Genomic DNA, 19,456 nt, shown 5'->3' with positions numbered 1-19,456 from the left:
CACGTACGTGAGCCCTGTGGTAGGTCCTTCTCGTGGCGTCTGGGAATTCGGATCTCCGCGATATAGTCGATCATCTCGATCAACCCTACTTGTTTGTCCTAATCGGTGGATGATGAACGGCGACAGCAACCCCAGCGGATCAAACAGTCATGACTCAGCGTAGAATCTGCATCTTCGTCGGTCGGGTTGCCATGCAAATCAGCGTTTCTACCTTGTCACTCATTTGGGTAGAGAAACTTAGTTCATCGGATGATAAACTCCAAAGCACTCTCTCGGTTTTCGCCCCGTCGATCAGGCTCAGCTGCTTGTCAGTTCCGCCTGATACTTAACCCAGTTGCTCGAGGACCGTGCTGCTATTTGACCGCCTTGGTCGTGAATGTATCGCACGTCGCTTACTACTTTTGCCGTATCCTCTGCGAATCCGAAACTCGACAGGTAATCATCGACGTAATGATTTGCTTTCGATGCCACAGGAAACAGCTCAGCGTGTTGTACCGCGTTCCGGTTTTTGACGAATTGTACCGAAGCTGGCGAACAGGTGCTCGCGAAGGTAGTGACATCCATCAAGTAGATTGTAGGTATCTCGGATGGACAAGCACACCACAAGAAGCGCTGAGAATTCTAATCTTCCTCTCGGATACGGATTTGGTGGAACATTTCCTGAATATCCGAGCTGACCGCCACCCCATACTATCGAAAGCGGAATAGTACTGCTGAAAGTGACGAGAGTTAATCCGGACTTATGAGAAGAGTGCTGTTGATTGAGACTTCATCAACCTTGGCTGCTGTATTCCAAATGGCGTGGACATTTCCTGTTTTCTTAGAGTTTATTACCGCTCTCAGCGGGAGGTACCATGCCCTTCTTCTCTGTTTCCCTTTAGATAAAAAAATGGCAAATGACCTCTAGTATGATCTCTTCTCAAAATTATGCTAAATGTCCGTTATGCAAAATGACCCTCCCATTACGCAAAATTGGAAATGATGCCAAATGACCGTTATCCTGAAGATAAAATAATTTATACTAAATGACCTGCAGCGTAATCAATTCTCAAAATTATGCCAAATAACTATTATGCTAGATAAACGTTATACCAAATGTCCGTTATGCTAAATGACCTTATGCCAAAAGACCCAGACCCGTTCAAAGCAATCACTCACCGTCCTGATCGTAGTCCACGTAGTTGGTCTGTTTGTAAAGCTCCCGAGATTCGGGCAAAAACTTCATCAGGAATTCGTTCACCTTCTGATGATGATCCACAACTTCCTCCTCCGTTTGCTGCAGGTCCGAAATGGCCGCGTGCTGGTTGTACAACTCAACCGACATATCGTGTTCCTGAAATAAAAAAAAGAATGATAATTATCAGCCCACCCAGAGGTCCCAAAAAATGCACCAACTCACATTCAACGACCGCAGCTGGGCCAAATCATTCTCCGTTAGGACCCCATTCTTTGGCTCATCACTTTCCATCGGTTCAACATCGTCCGATCGCTCGGACGGATCAATGGCAACCAGTTCCTTGACGCGGTTCGCATACCGCAGCGTATTCAGCGTGTGCTCACACGAGCTCAGTCCCGGCGAAATCATCGCAATCATACAGGTTCGACTTTTCTCTCCAATGAAGGAATCTCGCAGTACCTGCGTCAGCTTGCTGACACGGAACGGCAGATGAGCATTCTGCTTGCCCAGCGCTCGGATGCACTCCTTCAGCGCTAGCAGCGATTTGTTAATCTCGGCCCCTTCCATACGGGTCTGTCTGTTGGCGGAAGATGTGTCCGCTCCCCGCTCGTTACCGGCCAAATCGATGAAGGAGAATTTGCCGTGAATTTTGGTGGAACCGCTCGGTCGAACCACCAGTTGAAATACGGCATGGGACCGCGAAGAGTTGGCATTGGCCGATGTTTGACCCGAGGTACGGGTGCTGTTGCCGTGGTTGATTATACCGAGAACCTCCTCGACGGAATCGACCACCTTCTCGGTGAGCCCGACGACCTGCACCTGCTGCTTGCCGTCCTCGAGGACGCGAAGTTTCTGCTTGTCCGATAGAAGATCGAATACCTGCGGAAAGGGTAGAATTTTATGAATTACGCACAGAGATAGGGGATCTATTTTTACTCACCTTTCCACTGTAGATCTCGAAGAAACTCGCCGATACCACTAGATTAAGATGGCTGTACTTTGCGCTATTTAGATAGGCGAAAACGTCCTTGGCCGCCATAGCGTAGATACCGTTTTTGCAGTCCTGTACCTTCCCATTGAAATCACCTCCCATCGTGTGTGTTTTGCCGGAACCGGTTTGACCGTAGGCGAAACAGGTGGCCATGCCACCTTCGAAAATCGTTTGGACCAACGGTTTGGCGGTGTATCTAAAATAGAGGTAGTTTCACATCAATTCTTCTTAAAATTTCATTCTCACACTTACTTGTAAACCAACTCATTGCTGCAGGAATCATCGAAAGCGTAATCGAATCGAAAATTGTGGTTCTCCAAAAACTTGGTCAAATCAACCTTAGTTTTGGGTTCGTGAACTATCAACGTATCTTTCGTAGGCACACAAATCACATCCAGTTCCTTGCGCATCATCTCCTTCCGACTTACGGGTCGCTTGCGGACACAAACCGTAATCTGATGGTCCTCGATGACCTGCCCATCCAGCAGCGGTCGAAAATCGATTTGGCTCTGATAATCGCGGATCATTGCTGCCAGTTCCCAGTTCGGATTACCCGGATCCATGTTCATGAGGGCATTCTTTTCCTCCCGTATGACGGCCTGTTTGGCTCGTCGTTTTTCCCGATTTTCCTTCAACCGCTCGACCTCTTTGACGACATAGGATCGCCGCGAGTTGCTGGCGGCCTGACTAAGCTGGGCTGCCGTCGTTGCCGCTGCGACGGACTGAGGGATCTGGCTAACAGCGGCCGGTGTCGGCTGGGAAACCATCGACATGCGGCTGGTTGGTGGTTGTGCCTGTTTTTGTGTGTGGGATGAGACCATTTTTTAGAGGGGAATATACTATTTAAAGGAGGGAGGTTCCAAATTCGAGGTGTAAAATTTACCTTTGCCTGTTTGGCTTTCTGCGGAGGAATGTTTTCGGACTGGTCCTGCCCGGTGTAGGTTGGTGCCAGTGAGGTTCGGGCTGCTCTGGCAGCTCCTGAAAATAGATCAATAAAGCAAAATGTCAATGGACGAAGGGTCGTTAGAGTGATGCTGGGGAAACTCAGTAGGCGTGTGACTGTGCTGGGTGAGAGGGTATCCTGAGGCGATTTTTTGCTATTTAATAAATCGATTATAAATAGAGAAAAGGGCATAAATTAACTTGGTCGAATATTAAAAATCGATCATGCTTTAAGCGATTTTGTTGGATTACATAAATTACAAGCATTTTGAACCGCGTGTCAGTGAAACTGCATACAATTAGATTTGTTTTGAACCACTGGTAGGCCCTTTAGTCAGTTTACACTCGAAAGGATGAAAGAAGCATGCATGATGCGCTATTTCCACTTCGTTCCGACGTGTTCGGGGCAGAACCTGGTCGTGATTTCTCCGTGCATCGTTGTTGATTTGATTCCTAGCAGATACCTCAAACCCTTGTCATTGAGTCACCAGACTTGGTGAGAATGCTTATATGGAAATACATTCAACGAATCAAAACAGTGCCACGGACGGGTTCCGTCCCCGTTCTGTCCCGTACACGGCACGGTGTAGTGTGAATAATTCTTAAGAATCAACTCTCATTCAGTTCCCTAGGATATAAGAGTTTTTTCCGGTCACAAGAATCATTCTAACCTGCTACCTGCGCTCGGGATACTTCCTTACGACAATGTACCGGACCACGATCCCTCCTGGTAGCTGCCCTGGGTAAAGTCTTATGAATAACCGAAAGCTGCATTTTGTCGCGATTGAAAATTATGCAATTCACACAACCGAAAAGGTCACATTATTTCGCAAACAATAGCTACACGTCAGAGTGACGAAATTTCTTCAAAGTCAAAATTTGCCAGCGTGTGGTGGTACACCTGATCGGACCGGACCGGACCGGACACAACGAACGGCACAAATAGACTACCCTCAGTAACCCAGTCCCAGTCAGGCGAAACCCAGCGGCGCGCGGAGAAAAACCGTAGGAAATGGGAAATAAAACTTTCGGTAGGTAATTGGGCCTCTTCACGCCACAAGTTTTCGATTTCATTCATTTCGCGATTCGCATTCACGCTCGCTAGCTACCTACCACCTACCTACCTACGCTGGCGATATCTGAACACGGGTGATGGTCATCGAGTGCATGGAGCCGAAACCGCAAAGAAGAGGTAAATTGGCGAACTTTTGCAAAACAATGCACGCGGTGGCCGCGGCGGCGATGGCACGTGGGGAAGTTTCTCCTTCGTCTCACGAAAGTGGCTTTCGAAGTTAGAAAAAAAAAACGGTACCAGGTCAGGTTAATCCTTTCATCCGTGTTGTGGTGGTAGGTAGTGAGTGGACCCGGTGCTGGAACCGGGGTCGATTCCGACAACCGGAAGTCAATGCCACACCGCGGGATTCCAATTTGATATGCAAATTGTGAGCTAGTGGAACGTCGGACGCCAGCTGGTTGGTGCTTAGGAATGGCGATGGTCGTTTCTTATTACGTGCCTATGCACGGTTACAGATGATAGGGTATCTAATTGGGGCGAGTGCAGCACCCGTTATCTAGAGCACTGTCAGGTCAGATGAGAACATGTACATCAGGTGCAATTTGTGTTGAGGTAACGCTACAAACAGTGATGCCATTTTTATAACATAAAAAAGAGTAACTTTGATCATAAAAAATTGGGAAGGGCTAATTGAATCTATCCGCGAGTCCCAGTATCAGACTAGTTTAGTACGATAAAACGATTTTTCCATCAAAAAATGTTGAGCTTCTAGAGGCCATTCCAAACTTATGTCACGCGAAATTGGCTTAACACCCTATGTCTCCTGTCAAAAAAATTTCGTTAGCCCGTCTTCCTAGTACCCTACGAACATTCTTTTTTAAATTTTTGTTTTAGTAAAAACATTGTACGTCATGTTGTTAATATTATGCTTCCTTCAAGACCCATACCTCATGGCTGTACAGAGTAACAGGGAGTATCAGCGATTTTTATAGAGCAAATTTTGCGCACGTCTGTAGCCTACGGGACTTTGGAAAGTCCCATTCGCAATTCACCTTTTCACCTCGGGGCCAACATCGTCGTCGCATGTCACTAGTGATTCCAGATATTAATTTGTCGACAACCTTGTACCGTACCCCATCGATTTGCATCTCGGAGCAACACCGTTCGGACTGCCTCGCTTTCTACCAGCTCCACGTACTTTGTCTTGTAAGAGTATTTTCTCACAGCCTCCCTTTTCAAAGACACAACCTCTCTCACTGCTCTGCAATCAACGCCAATTATGTCGGGATGTTTAACAATATAACGTTAGGTAGTAATCCACCTAACGTCACCAAAGATCAAAACTCTCCGGCAATTTTGACGCATGATTTTGCTTCGGTCATTAAGTGGAAGCTCTCCATTCCAGTATCTGGATGATCGGGTTTGTCGTTTGTAGGAGCACAGGTGTTGATCGAGCTATTGATGAGAAACATGCCCGCTTGTATCAACACGGAGATACTAACCCGCCTGCATCTCTACTCGCTGTGAGCAGCAAGCAGTACAAAACCCATTCCTTGTTCTACTTTCTCGCCACAACTGTCGTAGATGTGGTACTTGAACGAGAAGCTGAGCAAACAAAAAACTCATAATAAAGGGTGTACGGAATCAAATTTTATCACAAGAAAAGGTTTGTCAAAATTCTCCCATTCAACCGATCATTTTTATCATTTATTTTCAGGGAATATAATACAGCCATTATTAAAAAATTTCCATGTTCGTTTTATTCTATTTCATAGAAATATCTAAATGTACATATCTTCCTCTTAAAGCCCGATTCAGACGATACATCAGCTTCCGCCAACGGAAAAGAACGCAACATCACCTTATCGTTCCGTTAGGATAAGTTGAATGTGTTTCTCGTATGCCCATTCACACGTTCCGTACGTTAAAACGTTCCGTACCGTTGATGTTGTGTGTGAATACCTCCATTAAACTACATGGAACTAATTTTGATGTTCCGTTGACACTGCTCACAACGTTTGGGATGACTTGTTTTTGCATGAAAATTCATTTTTCCTCAGTTTCGCTTCCGATTTTACTTCCTTAGGATGCTTCCGGGGTACCTACTTCATGATGGCCGCGTTATTTCTCAATTGACCGCATTCGGGCATTAAGTACCTATGGCTCGAAATTGACGTCCTTAGCTTTGTACCACCTCAGAACAATTTTTCGTGTAATTGCACGAGACGAATCCGGCCAGACAAGCGTAGGGCCGCCGTGAGACCTCAGAAGTGGAAGTTTGGAGGCATTCTTTCAAGTACAGCTGTCCATTGACCGTGCCGGTTGTCACAAACGGGGTGCTCCGCTTACCTCACGAGCAAATTGTCTGCCAAATCATGTTTTTTTTGGCAAACTGTCTACATTTTTTGCCTTTTAACTTTCTTGGGGACGTCAGCTTATGGCGAGCAAAAAATAAAATGAGCCCGGGAAATTTCTTCGACTGCTGAGTGTAGAGCTTACACGCCCATGTTTTCTCCACTGCATTCTGCCGTTCATTGCGATGTTCTTCCACTTATTGTTTGCATCTGGCACAAAAGTTTTGCTGAAATACAGTTTTTTTGTCACGTCTCTCACTGAACTACTCCTCTCCAAAGCTTCGGCTACCCGCCTGTGATGCTTCACACTATACGGAGATCAATTTTTCCACTTTAGGACGTAGGACTACGTCTTTGTTTTCGATATGGGGGTGCACTTTGCAAATTCTACTAAAATGGTATGTAACGAAAGGTGGTCCAATTTTAAACGCATATAATTCAGTCATCTCACGACGAATTTTTAAATTTTTTGCGCATATCGCCCCGAAATATTTCTAAGAATAGATTCCAATAGATAAACCCAAAGATTTTTGATATCATGGAATTAACAATTTAAATAATGTACTACCTAATCAAAATATCGCGCAGTTACTCACAGAAGATAGCGCTTCCCAAGTCCGGCACGACAGATTTGTGTACCTAGCGCGCTACGCTTCTATGAATGACGTCACCGTCGACTATTTAAAGAACGGATTTGGCCGGACAAGCTCAGTTGCTTGTTAAACGGCAGGCGGAGCAGATCACTGCGCTGTGTGTTTTCACAGCCAGTGTAGCTGAGATAGAAGTCCGTTACACTGGATGTGGAGGTACCGCTACCCAGTACCGTGCTCGTTCTTCGTACACAAAATCGCTTGTACATTCGAGCTCCATTTGAAGACACGGTTAACATAGTGTCTCTTTCGCTTTACCCATCATCAGCGTTGACTCATTTTGCTTTGTGCGCTTGGGTTCAATGTTTGAGGCGAATGTGTGGGTAGATATAACTAATTTGTTAGCAGGGTTACCATATTCACAGATTTTTTTCACAATTTTGGATCGCAGATTCTTTTTAACAGATGGCAGATTTTTGGAATTTTGATAAAATTTTCGCAGATTTTTGAAAATATTGTGATTATTCACAGATTTCTCGGAAATTTATCATAGATTTTTTTTCCTGTTTCAGTTATCACAGATGATTAAAATATATTTTTGACCGAAACACAGATTTCAATGTGGCATCCCTGTTTGTTAATGCGTATCCTGCATGATAGCAATCTGTGCTTTTGTTGCGCAAAGACGAAAACTTTCGTAGCAGAAAATTTACGCGGATCGATGGAAAGCACAACGAAAGTTTATTATTTACGTTCGATCAATTCATTGATTCATTTCCACTTCACGTGATTCATTTCCACTCAGCAAAGTTGCAATAATGTCAAAATGTAACTAGAAAGCTATACATGAAATGTGATTATATTGTCTAAAATTTGATTTTTCTTCCCCGGTTCGAATTTTTGTGCTATAAAGATTTAGTTCCAGATATTTGGACAGTCACGATTTTCCGTCTTCTTTCTTTAGATCTTCTCAAATAAATTTAATCGGATTCGATCACCTACTACAAATTAAATGACCTGATAACCAAGAAGGTTTGGTTCAATATGTAACATTCGATGTTGATTGATTATGCTTAAACTATACGTAAGAAATATATTTGTTTTATTATTACTCTAAATATACTAAGAAAATAAATATTTTGCAGTAGTATAGTCCTACGTCTACAGTTCGTGCAACCCCATAAGGCTGCCCCTTGTAGTTTGTTCCATCCTTTCGACGGTCAAACATTCGTTTTACCATTTCAAAACACAACTTACCGTACCACTCCCAACGTCTTGCGTATAGCACGGTTGGAGACCCGGATTTTCTACGCAAAATATGCTTACACCGTTGATGCTCTTCCTACTCCATTTTTGCAACGGTTGCAATTTCTAGTGTAACTTACACAATGTCAACAATACAAATTGAACTAATTCCAGAGAATTTTTTATATACTGTGAAGAGTTACCGAAGCAAACAAACCGTTGCGAACGTAACATCCGTAGTCTTATACATAGCCTATCCTAAACACTGTAAGTTTTCATATGTTCCGAAAATTTAAATTAGCCGAGCCAGTTTAGAACTGAGGTTCCTAAAATAAATACATTGGCAAAATTTTTGTAGTTCATTATTGTGATTTAATAATCAACATTTTGTAACGACAAGATACCCTATAGACTTGATTTGTATTTTTACAAAAACTGTTCTCTTAAATGACAATACCTCCCTTAGTCTGCTTCCTCATCTCATACAGATCAGAAACTAAAAGCGTACCGTGTGCGAAGAACATACAAACAAAAAATACTACCCGCGCAGCACCGCTTTAACGTGTAGGTGTAACATATAGGCACAGAAAGATTCCGCTACCCCCAACTGCGAGTGAAATGAGTGAGCCACAAGGGAGAAAACAACCGCGATTGACTTTTCTCAGACCCGTCTTAGACCTACAGTGCGCAGGGTGTAACAGTTGATCACGGTGAAAATGGAACTTGTTATTACAGAAGTTTCACAAATACAGCTACATCATACGAGACAAGTAGTACTAATAACGTTCAACTCCTTAACCTTTTATAAGGCCCAGCGCTAGAGGCTATGAATGAATTTTATATTAATTGAAACAAGGTTCTCTCACTTAGTTAAGAATTATATTTACATTTATTTCGTAATAAAAAATGTTTTGAAAATATACTGCCACCGCACGTTAGAAAACGCCAGTCTTTGTAATGTTTGATGTATTTCCAACGAGATTGGTGCAAATATAAAGACATATCGAGCTGGATCAGAAATTCAAAAAGAAATGAAGGTGGGTTACTGGTTTTTACCTGATTAACAGTAAATAACCCCTGGATTCTGAGGATAAGTTGAAAAATGAGACCACAGATTACAGACGTTCATTTATTCATTTTATTTTTTTCTTTGCAATTTTTACCACTCATAAACCAAATTTTCGGATTAAAAATAGTTGTTTTAACAAATTTGCATCGCCAACTTATAGGGTCTAGAGTATTTTTTTCAAAATCGAGCTACTTTATTGTGAAAAAGGAAATTACCGCATTTTTTTCAGAAAACTGTTCACGATTCTGACACTTTTCACTGTATCTCAATAAAAAGTAATAAGAAGAGTTGCCAGACTTCTAACAGTTAGATTTCATAAGATTGGAACACTTCTCACTTCATATTCCTGCATTATGAACGAAACAAAAAGGTGGCAATATAGTTGCCACTGCCTTATAAAGGGTTAACCGAGGCTGAAAGCTTCGTATCCTAGAACAACATGCAACACGACGTCGAATATGAAAACGTCAAAACCAAGATCCCCATGTATATGGGCTTGAACTGACGGAAATTCGCCTACACGATTTGGCGCCTCGTACTAGTACGGATTATATTAAGATTCATGTCGAAGTCGAACTTTTTTCCAACCTATACCGTCTTACTTGCCTTTCGAGAACGCAAGCAGTGATAATATCTCATCAAGCCTGAACGCAGCCACTGGAGCTATAAATAAATAACGAAAGAGATTTGGCCGATCGAATAGAGTGGCCGGTGATGATTTGCTTATAAAAGACATTGCGGGTCGATGGGTCCATTAGTAGGTATTTGGGCTGTGGCGGTGATCACGATACTGTTGGGAATCTGTGATGACATCATCACAGTACCTCGACGGCGGAGTTGTTAACGTACCCAACTATAGTCTGGGAGAGCGCAGGTTTGATTCCTGATTGAGGACATATCTTTTCTCAGTGTTTCACCATGTCTTCATTCTCATCGTTCCGATCATTCTTTCTTTGTCTATTTTCCATTGGACATGTGGAAAAAAATGACTCGCGTCAAAACAAGGAATACGTGCATATTTTCAACGAAACACTAAGACTTTTATATAAATTAGAATTTTCCAATAACTCCGAAGTTACAGCATGTATAGATTACACAATATTATGAAAGAGAGGTAGTAAATTCATGAAAAAATTCAAGGACGTCAGATCACAAGAACGAAGCAGAAAATAGAAGCAAAAAAAATCGCTGCGCTAAAGACATCAATGAAACAATTAATCGCTTTGTTGCTTATCCAGTGCACAAACAGTATTCTATCGCTGCCCGCGGCTGCGCAGTGTAATGAGTCAGCCAAAAGAAATAAAAGTACGTCGGGATAACAAAATTTCGATTGACTTGAAGAAAATGCGTGTATGTCCCACAGTTCAGGAGGTGAAACAACTAGTAAAAGTTAAAATGAAGCCTTAGCCTCGCGGAAGTGACCTTCGTACAGCTACACCATGTTAAAAGCTGTATTTTGATTGCGTCTAGAAGTTTGGCCCAGACAGAAACCTTCATTTCAGATTAACATGCAACACAACGTCGAATACAATAACATCAGTAGCATGATTCCCGTGCATATGGAAAATGATGGATGTTCGTATACATACCCCAACACCGCAAATCACTGATCGCATACGCTGGACAGGCCACGGTATACTCACTACGGAAGTTTTCTCGTATTGAACTGTGTCACATTAACCTTTTTAAAAAAGAACGAAGCAGCCAATGGACATTGCCGGTTTTCGATAGAATTCGTCTGTCGAACATCGTCTTCAATAAATCGATTGTTGCAACGGCCGTATGACTTGTTGCCTAATCTTATTTAAACAACAGGTCTTCCAAATATTATGTAACAAGATTTAGAAGCAACCAATCCTCAACCATGTATCGATACTGCTCGCAAGTGATGTTTTTTTTATTCATTTCGTTTATTTGACAGGCACAAATGCGTTAGCTTGGCGGTGCCAAATTCTTTTGTTTTTACATTTTGGATATTTTAAAACTAGGAGGTTACAATGTTGAAATTTTTTTTTCATGAAAGAGAAAATTTTTACAGCTATCTTAAGACTAGAAATAAGATTCTATATACAAGAGAGGGGGCAAAAAAAAATTTTTTTATGAAAAGTTTTAAAACAAGGAATTTAATAGTAATAGTTTTTAGGAAATATTTACAGTTATCTTAAAACTAACAATATAGTTTGGTACACAAAAGGGGGAACAAATATTTATGAAAAATTTCACCGGTATTTTAAAACTAGGGATACAATTCTATTTACAAGATGGTGGACAATAGTTTTAACAAAGAGGTAAAATTACAAATATCTTAAAAATAGGAATACGGAACACAAATTTGATTTTTTATCGGAGACTTATGCTTGGTCAAGATATTCAGAGGGGGGATTATTTCCAAAATCGGTGTAGGAGCAGTTGTATCAAGGACAGGGGAGAGAATGCGTAGATGGTGACCGGGAGAGGCAAGTGATGTTGACGTTGGCTCTAGCATCATTTTAGTTTGAAGAAAAATTGGTCCAATAAATCATTCGTGTACACATACTAACTGAATTGGGATGGAATCTTCTCTGGCTGCTCATCACATTGAACAGGCAGTTTTAGTTTCTTTAATATCCCACCCACCAAAATTGAGCTTCGCTTGAAGGGATAATTTTTGACGGCTAACTGCGATAAGTTTGGTTAACCGAACGGTAATTTTGCATTGAAAGTACCAAATTTTAAAGAGTTTGTTCAAGGGCATATTTTTGCCATGATAAAATGGTGAAGAAAACTGAACAAATAACAACTAAGTTTATAAATGAAATTAATCATCGAAAAAATCTCATTGAAAAAAAGCTAAAGAACACCCTTTACAACAGAAATAAAATTTATTTCAGTCATATGAAATGAAATTCACCAATAAATTACCAACAATCAGTAAATACATTGTACCAATTCAACTGTTTCGAGAATACCGTTAAATAAAGAGATAACATTACAAAAAACTCAATTCAATATATTTAATTTATGTGTGAATTACTGACTTCCGGAGAATGTCAAACTTTGGTTGTATACGAATCGAAATTAGCCATCATTTTGAAATATATTATGCTACTTTGCTGTATTTCTCCTTAGTGGAGAAAATTTGGGTAAATACTATTTTTCTCCACTGAGGAAAAAAAAATGTTTAAAATTATCTTTGCGCTTGAAAAGCACAAAATCTATAACTAAATCAGTAATGGAGTTTGCGTTTCGACTTCGTCTCATCAGAATCCGAAACTAACATAATAACAGAACTAAGCTAGCGCCGGATTTTCTCCTGAGTGAAGAAAAAATATTGTTTACTTAAATTTTCTCCACTAAGTAGAAATATAGAATACAGTAAGCCAAACCAAGTTTCGATTGCATCAATTCTCATCAATTTAATCAGAACTCCCTTTCTTGCGGGTTTGTTTAAAAACACTATTTGTGTTTCTAAACAAACCCGCAAGAAAGGGAGTTCTGATTAAACTGATGAGAATTGATGCAATCGAAACTTGGTTTGGCTTACTGTATTCTATATTTCTACTTAGTGGAGAAAATTTAAGTAAACAATATTTTTTCTTCACTGAGGAGAAAATCCGGCGCTACCTTAGTTCTGTTTTGTTTTTTTTGAGCTAGCCTCAATCCGGCGCTGGCTTAGTTCTGTCACTAAGTTAGTGTCGCATTCTGATGAGACGACTGATTTATATTATGCTATTTTCAACGAAGAACTAGTTCAAATAGTTCACTTTAAACGATCGTGTTCAGGCTGGCGTTGACAGCATTAAAAGAACAACGTCTAAAATCTCCAAAGTAACCTGTTTCACATCGTTAATCTGATTCTAGTATGTACAGATTGACCTAATACTTTATGTGCTACTCTCGACGTACTATTTCGATCGAACCATTCTGTGTGAGGTTGTCAGTTTAGTAGAGCAGGCCAATTACTGGAAGTAGTTTTGCATAAAACCTGTCGAAGGATATAGTCAGTAGAGTTTTCTACCCCTCTACCACATTTTACATATAATGGGAAAATCAATTCTCAACTTTATGCTGTTGACTTAAAGGGTGCATTCGTAAAATAGCACACGATATCTTTTTTGGATGCGTGTGAGTGAAAAATCTCAAAATTTTGGCCATATTAGTTCAAACAGCATTGTTTACATAAAAATATTAATATTTGCCAAGAAATTTCTAATCTGGCAGGCGATTTACGGATGTGGTAATTTATAACAAAGCTAAACGATTCAACTGTATGTTTGACCGAATGATCTAAATTCCAGCAATTACACTTGAAACGAGTAATAACGATACGACACCTGTCTTGTATCACAAAAAAGGTAAACCACCCCCCCCCCCCCGGCATATTCGCCGGAACTTCGTCTAATTGAAAAATTCGCATTCATTCAAAAAGTGAGCTGTAGTTGAAGGGCGTTTTGATGGATGCGATAAAAAATGGGAAAATCAGATATGTTCCAAATTAACCGTGTAAATGAATAAATGAAATTTGTGTTATTTTTTTTACGAATGCACCCTTTACCATAACCAATTATTATCCGTTGATGGTAGCATGGTAGCAGCTAGTGTGGTTCGATCATCATTTCTATTATTGTTGTCGCTAGTGGTGGAACATGGGAATGCATATCAAGGGAAACAATTCCGTTTCAAATTACTACACAAAGGCAAGGTCACTATTGTTATTATTATTATTGATTATTAATTAGTTCACATATGAGTCAGCGTTCGCATTTTTTGTCTGGGAATATTGCACGTATTGCATACAGTCGGTGTTGAGTTGGAGCGAAGTGAATCTCAAGAAGTGGGATTGAAAATTTCTTCATCACTTTTGCCAGATTTGGAAATGTTAAGAAGAATGATAGAATAAATTCATTCCGAATAATAAAGTAAATCATTCAGCGATTCAAACTTTACATTTTAATTTTGATTATAGAGGTTTTAACATTATGATCAATCACCCCTTTTTCGGATTAGGGAAATCTTTTTAGAACAACCTCTAACATATGTGCGGTGCGGAATCGAACCCAGGTGAGCTGCGTACAAGGCAATCGATTTACCAACTACGCTATGCCCACCCAAGAAGCTTTAAACTGATTAAACTATTTTTTCTCGAAATTCATAAAATGAAACTTAGTCCGGTCTGACTTAACACCGACCGTATAGTATTGTGACTCTGTTTGCCTCTCTGTGAATAAAACTTGAGAGAGAAACAAAGTGTTACATGACCCGGGAAGGTATATCTCGAAGGTCCAGTTTTTGGAATCCTTTATCAAGCTATGTACGCAACATTTTTCCATGGTAACATACTATCATTAATCATCAATTGAAGAAACTTTCTCCGCTCCAAACGATTGCAGAATTTCGATCGGAGTTTGTTGATGTGAGGTTTACACCTGGCACATTCACATACTATTCTTCGTGAAGGAAGCAACCCTTAACTAGGACATAACGATATGGTGAATGAAGCCAAAGTAGGCATCGCAGTTTCTTTTCAAGGATACCTCAGAATAAGTTAAACCTGATAGCATGTAGCACGCCCACGTATGTGTTCACGTCGAATGCCCACCGAGAATCAGGCAGGTAGGTAGGTAGGCTCGAAGGCAGCCCGTAGAGATTCTTACATGTGATACGGGAAATGGCCTCCGGGCACGTTGGGTAATATATTCATAGATATTTTTACGAACGCTTTGGTTTATTTTTATTCCTGAAACGTGGCTTTGAAGGGGAACATATTGATTTTAATTTAGTTGGAAGTTGTAGAACGTTGGATCTTTAAATCTTCGCAGGCGAATCTTTTCGTCTTTGGAGCTATGGTGTTTGGAATTTTTGGTTTAATTCCGTCATCTCTTGATCTTTAGATCTTTGGATGTTTAAATTTTGAGCATTGGATCGCTCAATATTTTTTTTATTTTAAGTCTCTTAAACTTTTAATCTTTGTATCTTTTAACCCATTGCGACGCAATGGGACGTATCCGTCCTACCTACTTTTCCTAGGTTTTTATTGGATCTCTAGTTAGCGTTGACATAAAAATTCAAATTCTTTCTTTTAATCAACTCTAAGGGATGTACGGAGTACAGCAGAAAAAATATGTGAATTTGTTAATCACTTATTAGTTATAAACAATTAAAACTCGAAAATCTCGTTTTTTGACGTAGGACTACGTCTTTGTTTTCGATATGGGAGTGCACTTTGCAAATTCTACAAAACTGGTATGTAACGAAAAGTGGTCCAATTTTAAACGCATATAATTCAGCCATCTCACGATAAATTTTCAATTTTTTGCGCATATCGCCCCGAAATACTTCTAAGAATTGATTCCAATAGATAAAACCGAAGATTTTTGATATCATGCCATTAAAAATTTAAATAATGTGCAACCTAGTCAAAATATCGAATATTTACACACAGAAGATAGCGCTTCTGTGTACCTAGCGCGCTACGCTTCTATGAATGACGTCATCATCGACTATTTAAAGAACGGATTTGGCCGGACAAGCTCTGTTGCCTGTTGAACGGTAGGCGGAGCGGATCACTGCGCTGTGTGTTTTCACAGCAAGTATAGCTGAGTTAGAAGTCCGATACACTGGCTGTGGAGGTACGCTACCCTGTGCCGTCCAACACGCGACTGAGCGAGCTTGTCCGTTCAAACACTATGCATTCTTTTGTGTTGTGCTCGTTTCCAGTACACTATGTACTTATGTACTACTTTTATCACTTGTACATTCGAGCTCCAATTGCAAACACGGTTAACATAGTGTCGTGGTACTAGTCTTCTCTTTCGCTCTACCCATCATCATCAGCGTTGACTCATTTTGCTTTGTGCGCTTGGGTTCAACGTTTGAGGCGAATGTGTAGGTAGGTATATCTAGCTTGCTAGCAGGGTTATTATATTCACATATTTTTCTGTAATGTCACTGTTTTTTCATAATTTTTGATTACAGATTCTTTTTCACGGATGGCAGATTTTTGGCATTTTGATGAAAATTTCACAGATTTTTGGAAATATTGTGATTTTTCGCAGATTTTTCGGTAATTTGTCACAGATTTTTTTCCTGTTTCAGTTAGCACAGATGGTAAAAGGATATTTTTGACCGAATCAAAGATTTCAATGCGGCATCCCTGTTTGTTAGCGGTTGCATGCATAACCTGTATGATAGCAATCTGTGCTTTAGTTGTGCAAAGACGAAAACTTTCTTAGCAACAAATTTACGCGGATCGATGGAAAGCACAACGAATGTTTATTATTTACGTTCGATCAATTCATTGATTTATTTCCACTTCACGTGATTTATTTCCACTCAGTCTATCCTAGTTTGATTCTGCTAATAGGTGCATACTACAAAGCCTGTTTATGAATGAATACCGTTGCAAAAACACATCTTCATATATAAAATTGTTTTAGATTCTTGTATATTTATAGTTTCGATATATGGTTAAGACCATTGCATTCGCTACATTTGTATGAGTACTTTAGGAAAGTTACAATGGAAAAATATAACTACAAAGCTTGGTCTATACATAAAATGTGAATATATTGTCTAAAATTTGATTTTTCTTCACCGGTCCGGGTTTTTACCAAACACAATCGAAAAGTTTTTTTTCAATTTTTAAAAGCTGATCTTACGCCATAAAGATTTCGTTCCAGATATTAGTTCGCTTACGGTTTTCTGTCTTCTTTCTTCAGATCATCTCAAATAAGTTTAATCGGATTCGATCACCTACTTTCGATATTCAATATATAACATTCGATGTTTATTGGTTGTGCTTAAACTATACGTAAGAAATATATTTGATTTATTATTACTCTAAATGTACTAAGAAAATAAATATTTTATATTAAGTAGTATAGTCCTACATCTACAGTTCGTGGAACTCCATAGGGCTGCTCCTTGTAGTTTTTTTACAATATATTCGGCTGCGTCTGAACTAAAATCCTAGAGATCTGAAAAAATTGCAAGTATCTCAAACATTGAACTAAATAATAATTTTTTTTTTGTAGAATTTTTTGCAGATCATTTTTTTCGAAAAAAAGTTATCGAAATATGCAAAAATGGAGTTTATTATTATGCTGGTCTATAAAAGATTCTGAGAGACAGGGATAACTTCTCAACTAGCAGAAATATAGGTTATGTGGTTTTTGAGGTCGCTGATTACGATTGTGGTAACAGAATTTGAAAATTCAAAAGGGCGGCTACCCAATGGTAGTCATCTTTTACGAAATTTGCGAATTTTGTTACAATGAGCATAAAACTCGATTTATGAGTTTTTGGGGTCGCTGATTACGATTCTTATGTCAGAATTCGAAAACTAAAAATGGCGCCTACAAAATGGCAACCATTTTTTTTACGAAATTTGCGAATTTAGCTTCAGTTAGTATAAAACTCGATTAACGGGGTTTTTTGGGTCGCTGATTTCGATTCTGATATTATAATTACAAAATTCGACGACACTCAGTTTTGCTTCGCCGATTTATATACGAGAAGACGTTCTGCTCACTCTTGTTTTCTTCATTGATCACAAACTTTAACATTTATAAAAAGATGGAACTAGCTGCTCCTAACGTCCACGTTGTTAGTTCTGGGTAATTTAGAGAGGGAGCACAATGCAGTTTGAACGTATATAGAAATGACTCCGAAAGTTATTACTACGAAACTTGTAGTTATAACGTCACCATCGTGATCAGCGACCCCAAAAAAACCCCAGAAGACGTTAAAGGTCAATATAAAAACATGAATTTTAGCCAAACCCAGTCGTCATATTAGATCCGCCTTTATTAAGTTGACAATTCTAACGTCAGAATCAAAACCCCCTTGTAAGACGTTTTGGGCCAATATAAAAACATGAAATTTAGCAAAGCACAGTCGTCATATTGGATCCGCCATTTTAAATTTTACATTTCGACGTCAGAATCAGAATCAGCGACTCCGAAAACCCCCTTGTAAGATGTTTTAGGCCAACATAAAAAAACTGAAATTTAGCAAAGCACAGTCGCCATATTGGATCCGCCATTTTGAATTTTATATTTTCGACATCAGAATCAGAATCAGCGACTCCAAAAATCCCCTTGTAAAACGTTTTGGGCTAACCTAAAAAAACTGAAATTTAGCCAAGCACAGTCGCCATATTGGAATTCTAACCTCAGAATCAAAATCAGTGATCTCGAAAACCCCCTTGTAAGAAGTTTTAGACCAATATAATAAAAAACATTAAATTTAACCAAGCACAGTCGCCATATTGGATCCGCCATTTTACATTTCACATTTTCGACGTCAGAATCAGATTCAACGACCCCGAAATCCCCCTTGTTAGACATTTTGGGCCAATATAAAAAAACATGAAATTTAGCCAAGGACAGTCGCCATATTGCATCCACAATTTTGAATTTTACATTTTCGACGTCAGAATCAAAATCAGCGAATATGAAAACCTGAGCTAAAAATAACAGTATTGACAATGAAAAAAAAATTCGCGTCGTGTTAATCATCGTACCTATGAATCTGTGAATTTTCGAAACATTTAATTTTGGAAACTTTAAATTGTTGAATCGGTTTACCTTTTCATTTTTGTCTCGTTTAATCTGAATTGACAGTAACTAATGAATCTTCGATAGCTTTGGTTCAAGTACCGTATTTCCATAAGAAAGGTTTTAGGTTGGAAAACTACTTAACATCGTCTTGGTAGCTTTCAACAAAAATGACATAAATACACGTGAAATGCCTCGTGCATGTATACTTGCGAATAGTGCTATTGACGCATGTCTTATATCCGACCTCACAACTCGTGCTATTTGTCAATATGACTGCTGATAACATAGACAGGAAATATGTCTATTGTTCGCCATAGTCGTCTCAAGGCTGCCATTAACGTCTTCAATTTTTCAAGTTTGATGTACAGTTGCCCGAATATTAATCGTAGATCTTTCCAATTCGATACTGTGAAAATGGAGCTTGTGCTTACAGAAGTGTAACACGTACAATTACATCATACACGTAATGTTGCACTGATAGCGTTAAATTGTTCATCCGAGGCAGAAAGAGAAACATGCAACAAGACGCCGAAT

General features: G+C 39.6%; 1 protein-coding gene across 4 annotated transcripts in view; it reads right to left on the bottom strand.

Moving 5' to 3' along the window:
• The window catches only part of LOC131682476 (kinesin-like protein Klp10A), a 142,447-nt gene that overhangs the window by 9,044 nt on the left and 113,947 nt on the right, over positions 1 to 19,456 (bottom strand). For all 4 annotated transcript variants that reach the window (XM_058963973.1, XM_058963965.1, XM_058963982.1 and 1 more), the window contains 5 exons: positions 3,052 to 3,146; positions 2,421 to 2,962; positions 2,118 to 2,364; positions 1,400 to 2,056; positions 1,159 to 1,333 (listed from right to left, as the gene is read on the bottom strand). In XM_058963973.1, coding sequence (XP_058819956.1) covers positions 1,159 to 1,333; positions 1,400 to 2,056; positions 2,118 to 2,364; positions 2,421 to 2,962; positions 3,052 to 3,146 — 1,716 coding nt within the window. The remainder of the gene's footprint in view (positions 1 to 1,158; positions 1,334 to 1,399; positions 2,057 to 2,117; positions 2,365 to 2,420; positions 2,963 to 3,051; positions 3,147 to 19,456) is intronic.

Source organism: Topomyia yanbarensis, chromosome 1, assembly GCF_030247195.1.
Source record: "Topomyia yanbarensis strain Yona2022 chromosome 1, ASM3024719v1, whole genome shotgun sequence".
NCBI lineage: Eukaryota > Metazoa > Arthropoda > Insecta > Diptera > Culicidae > Topomyia > Topomyia yanbarensis.
The sequence above is the reverse complement of the archived record's forward strand: the minus strand, read 5'-3'. Positions and strand labels throughout refer to the sequence as shown.